General features: G+C 56.2%; 1 protein-coding gene across 1 annotated transcript; it reads left to right on the forward strand.

The window, feature by feature from the left end:
• Positions 1-483: 483 nt before the first annotated feature.
• On the forward strand, positions 484-2,556 carry TEX261 (testis expressed 261; the record flags this gene model as incomplete). Its single annotated transcript, XM_010012903.1, has 4 exons — positions 484-504; positions 1,154-1,221; positions 1,757-1,859; positions 2,441-2,556. Coding segments are annotated over 4 exons (308 nt in total), but the record flags the coding sequence as incomplete, so codon positions are not given.
• Positions 2,557-5,410: the final 2,854 nt, after the last annotated feature.

The raw sequence follows: 5,410 nt of genomic DNA on the forward strand, positions 1-5,410 counted from the left end.
TCTATGTGTGCCTGCTGTGCTCAGCTGGTGACCAGCCAAAGCCTCACCAGAGGCTGACCCCAGAGCAGATCTGGGGGGGCTGCACCACTGTCTCTGCCAGTTAAACTGGTTTTGAGCTGCTCTGAGTAGGTCAGATGGTTTCATCCCCTGCGAGCTGCGGAGTCTCCTGCGTGTTTCCATGTCCCGAGCATGGATGTGCCCTCAGCCCTCTGCTCCGGGTGCTGTGTGGTGACACCTGAAGGAGCAAACAGGCAGAACCTGCCAGAGTGACTCTCTGGAGCCCTTATGCATATTGCACAGTGTGTCTGTGCAGCTGGAACACCTTTGCTGCTCAAAGCTCTCATGTGGGCAAGATTTTACCCATGGAATCATGGAATGGTTTGGACCGGAGGGAGGTTAAAGCTCCTCCCGCCCCCACCCGGGCAGGGACACCTTCCACTAGAGCAGGTTGCTCCAAGCCCCTGTGTCCAACCTGGCCTTGAGCACTTTATGTGCTCTCCTGTGGTGTGTAGATCAAGGGATGTGTTTTCTGGAGCCATTCTGGGTCTGGAGCTGGTGACAGATGAAGGGAGGAGGATAAATCCATGTGGGACACAGCGCTGGGACTGCCTCCTGCCTGCCCTGGAGCTCCTGGGCTGGAGCTGGTGTCTTCTTGTCTTGCCTAAAAGGCAAAAGCAGCTCCAGCTCCTGCCTCTTAAGAGCTAAATGGTGTTTTCAGGGCTGAGGCCAGCGTTAAGCCCCGTGTCCTGCCTGTGTTTCAGCTTCACTTGCTTGACACATGCTGAAGAGCTGCTCCCTGCAGCAGCTGCCGGGGACACGGGGGGGCTCGGTGCTTCTCTCGGCTCTGGGCAGCATTAGCGAGTGTCAGGCTGGCTCCCCCGGGGCCAGGGGGAGGAAGGCACCAAGGGACAAGGGCTTTGGGCTGAGCAGAGGGATGGGGCTCGTGCTGCTCACACCAGAGCTGTGAAAATCTTTTAGCAGCAGCAGGATGCGGGTGCGAGGGGCTGGGAAAGGGGCTGAGCAGCACTGAGGGGCTCACGGGGGCTCTGCTGCAGGAGCTGCTTCCTCCTCCTCCTCCTCCTCCTGCAGGGCCTTGGGGTGAGCCGATGGTGTGTCTGCCTGGCACACACTGACTGTGCTGTCTCCTTTGCAGTGCTGGTTATATTCAATCACTACCTGGCGTTCCAGTACTTTGCTGAGGAGTATTACCTGTTCTCTGAGGTGAGAGGCCTTTGGGAGGGACACAATCCATGTGCTTCCAGCCCACATGAGCTGCTGGAGCTTGGGAAGTGCCGTTGTGCTCAGGATGCTTCCCACAGCCCTTCCCTGGGGATTCCTGTGCCCTCAGCACTCGCAGGAGCTGCAGTTCCTGCTCTGGGATGGGGCTTGGGGCTTCCTCAGCCACTCAAAGGCGTTAAAACCACTATTAAGCACAGATTTCATTTTTCTGATGTGCTAAACCCAAGGAAAGTAGAAAATAAGATCATTTTAAATGGCTTTTGACCACAAATCACTTCTCCTGCATCCCCTGTCCTTCCACGATGTGGCTGAATGCGTTTTATCCCTTATCAGCTCACAGCACAACACTATCTCAGCGCCTGAGGCTCAGGAGAGGTTGAGCTGCAGTTCTCCCCCTTCAGAGCCCTTTATCTCAAGGGGTTCAGGTAGAATGTTGGGTGTCCCCTGGGCTGGGGCAGCAGTTGGGGTGTGCTGCCTGCATCGTGGCTCTGCTCTCACGGCCGGTCTCTGCCTGCAGGTTCTTGCCTACTTCACCTTCTGCCTCTGGTTAATCCCTTTTGCTTTCTTCGTCTCCTTGTCAGCTGGAGAGAACGTTCTGCCCTCCACGGTGCAGCCTGGGGGTGAGTGATGGGCTCCCACAGGGCGCTGTGCTCAGCACAGCCCCTCACACGCCCCATTCCCGCCGCAGGGAGCAGGGGCAGCGAGGGGCAGGTCGGGTAAAGCCTTCCACAGCCGGGGCAAAAGGGTGAGGGGGGAGCGAGGGGTTCTTCCTGCTTCACATCCTGCATCTCCCCAGCCCTGGGGCCCTGTTGCTTCCCAGGGACCCTCCCTACAGCTCAAAATGGGGAGCTCAGGAGTTGGGCTCCCTGTCAGTGGTTGATGGAAGCATCCAGGTAGGGTAGATGGGAGCAAACCATCAACTTCCATGCTTTAAATGGAGCTGGATGGAAGCAAACCAGTTACTTCCATGCTTTAAATGGAGCTGGATGGGAGCAAACCAGCAACTTCCATGCTTTAAAGGGAGCTGGATGGGGACAAACCAGTAGCTTCAGTGCTTTAAATGCAGGTAGATGGGAGCAAACCAGTAACTCCGGTGCTAGAAAGGCAGCTCATGCGTTTCAGGCCCCAAAACCAGACCCATCCCAGGGCTCCAGTGCCTGTCAGTGTGTTGGTGTTTGATTTTCTCCCCTTCTGCCCACAGACGACGTGGTTTCCAACTACTTCACCAAAGGGAAGAGGGGGAAGCGCTCTGGGATCCTCCTCATCTTCTCTTTCATCAAGGAGGCCATCCTGCCCAGCCGACAGAAGATCTACTGAGCAGGGATGCTGTGCTGAAGGAGCAGAGCAGCCCAGACTGTGCAGAGGCTGCGGGGCAGCACTGGCCTCAGGCCTTGCTCCACTCCTCCTCCATGTATCCCAGCAGGATTTTCCTGGGAATTGTTGCTGGGAACGCTGGAACTGGGCGCTGACTGGAGGTACCAGCCGCACAGGGAGGGTTCCATACAGCTCCAGGACCGTGTGCAAGAAGGATGCTTGGTTCCAGCTGAGCACAAGGAGGCTCCAAGCTCCACCCCCAGCACTGCCCAGCCTGGGAGATGTTGTCACCTACTAGGGCTTTCCAACCAGGAGTTGGCACGTGATGTAGTTTGGCTGCAGAACGTGCTTGACATTGAACTAAGGTTTACACAGAGCCAAGCATTAAAGAAAGAATAAAGTGACCCAAGTGTCCAGCTCCTCACGGATTCCTGCTGGGAAGCTGCCAACTGTGGGGGACGCTGGCGTCTCTCCATGCTCCATGGCTGTGGGGAGGTGCCCTGAAGCTCTCAACGTGGTGGTTTGGGTGATTTTGGTGTTGGAAACAGCCACTTCTCTCTTCTCTGGCCCTGGGAATGTGTTTCATGGGGAGTGGTGCTCTCCATGGGGAGCAGAACATGGAGTGAGTCTCCACGGCTTCCCTTGGGTGTCATCTCTTGGCGTTCCTGGTGCTGCTGCACTCCCCAGGCCTCCCCCTTTCCAAAAGGGGGGAAAACATGGATTGTCACACTGAGAAGGAAGTGAACCCTTGTTCTTACTACTTACAGCATAAGGAACCTCCCTTCTTCCCTCCTTTCACCTCCAGCCTGTGCCAGGGTTGATGTCCTGATGGTACCCAGCAATCAGGGCTGTGGGATACTCCAGTTTCATGGCTTGGGAAGGCTTTTTGAGGAATTCCTTAGGAGAATTGCCTCATTGTGGCCATTTCTGGGTGATGGCAAAGGTGAGGCGCAGCCGCCCTGCCCCGGCTGTGGTTTGGTGGTGATTTGTGGTTTCTGCTTGAGAGCTGCTCCTGCAATAAAGGTTATGGATGAAGTTCTTACCAGAGAGGCTGATGCAGGAGCATCCCTGCAGCTCACAGGTGCTGGGCTCCATCACATGAGGACATCACCCCCTGCATGCTGATGGATTGCTGTGGTTATAGAGGACTGGTAGAGGAGGAGAGAGCTGTGAGGGGACCTGGGCGCTGCGGAAGGCGCATCACGGAGCCCCGGGGAGATGCAGCTTGGCAGTAGCTGGGTATCTCCACCACTGAGCTCTTGGGGACGTGGAGAAGGGAAGGCAGAAGCACTGAAAGCAGAGCAGAGCTGAGCAGCAGCTCCTGGACAAGCTGCTCCCAGCTCTGGGGCTGTAGTTTTGCTCCAAGGCCACACGGTGGGGGGACACTGGGTTTGTCCCCTGCCTGGGTGAGCAGTGGGATAATCCCTATTCTTGTCCTCCCTTCCCTGAGGAACAGGGTAAAGCATTCCTGGATCTTGGGAAGTTCTTCCCTGGGAGGGTGCTGAGGCGCTGGCACAGGGTGCCCAGAGAAGCTGTGGCTGCCCCATCCCTGGCAGTGTTCAAGGCCAGGTTGGACACAGGGGCTTGGAGCAACCTGCTCTAGTGGAAGGTGTCCCTGGCCGGGTCAGGGGCTGGAGCTGGAGGAGCTTTAAGGTCCCTTCCCTAAACCATTCCGTGATTCCATGATCATATTTAAGCTGAGACACGATGTTCCCAGGCCCGGAGGAGGGGATGGCACCGGGGGAGGCTGCAGGGATGCTCCTGGCTGTGTGTTCACAGCTCTGCTCCAAACTGTGCTTAACAGTTTCCATCGCCTCAGGCACAGGCAGATGGAGCAGGGCGGGTGAGAGCCCAGACCCGCGGGTGGGGAGGTTTAAACTTGGTTCCTTCTCTCTGAGCATCATGCAGGAAGGATGGAAAACTCCTGGAGCACTGATGGCAGAGAGCAGGACACCACGGAGGGCTCTTCCTGCGGGATACAGAGCTCCCAGCCTCTGCTCAGCCAGTGGGTAGGATGTAAATGGGGAATGTTCAATGTCCCTCTTACAGGGTCTCTGATCCGTGTTCCCAGGAAGCCAGCGTGGGTCACTGTGCTTTTCCAGCTGACAAATCCCATTTTCCCTGACTACAGCTTGTGACCATCAGGTGTTTGAGATGTTCCTGACACCTATTTCCTTGAGCTGAGCCACATCCAGGTAAATCCTGTTCTCTGGCTGATAGGAGTGAAACCCAAGGAATAGGTAAAGCTGGAACCCTCTGAGTATTAAAAGGAGAGGATCAGGAAAGCCACTCCAAGGCTGTGGCTGCAGGGGGAGAAGGTGAGGCCATGGGTGCTGTGAGGAGCACGCTCATCTCCTGCCCTGAACTGAGAGGTTTGGGGCTGGATTTGGTCAAAACACCCCATTCCTTACCCTAAACCACAGGAACCCCAGGAATCTGGTGGGTAACATCTAAAATCTCCTGTTATTCCCAGGGCTGAGACAAGGATGCTCCAGAATCCACCTGTAAAGGGTTTGCAAGAGCTCTGGTTTATACAGAAGTCGGACTTGCTCCTTTGACCGAGTATTTGCAAGGTGCCTGTTAACACAGGGCTGCTTCTGAAGCGTCTGCCTGTGCAGGCTCCGGAGCAGCCTCATCCCCATCCCATGGGAACGGAGCCCATTGATTTTCATGGGTGTTTGGAGGGTGCAGTGAGGGGAGAGGAATTCACTCGATACCGGAGCGGTGCTGGGAAAGGGCAGAGTCTGATGAGTAACAGAGCTGGGAGGTGACATTTCCAACAGCGCCAGACGGGGGGAGGCCGAGGTCATGGAGACATGGAATGGGTTGTGTTGGAGGGACCTTAAAGCTCCTCCAG

Source organism: Nestor notabilis, unplaced genomic scaffold (assembly GCF_000696875.1).
Source record: "Nestor notabilis isolate BGI_N333 unplaced genomic scaffold, ASM69687v1 scaffold26770, whole genome shotgun sequence".
Taxonomy (NCBI): Eukaryota; Metazoa; Chordata; class Aves; order Psittaciformes; family Psittacidae; genus Nestor; species Nestor notabilis.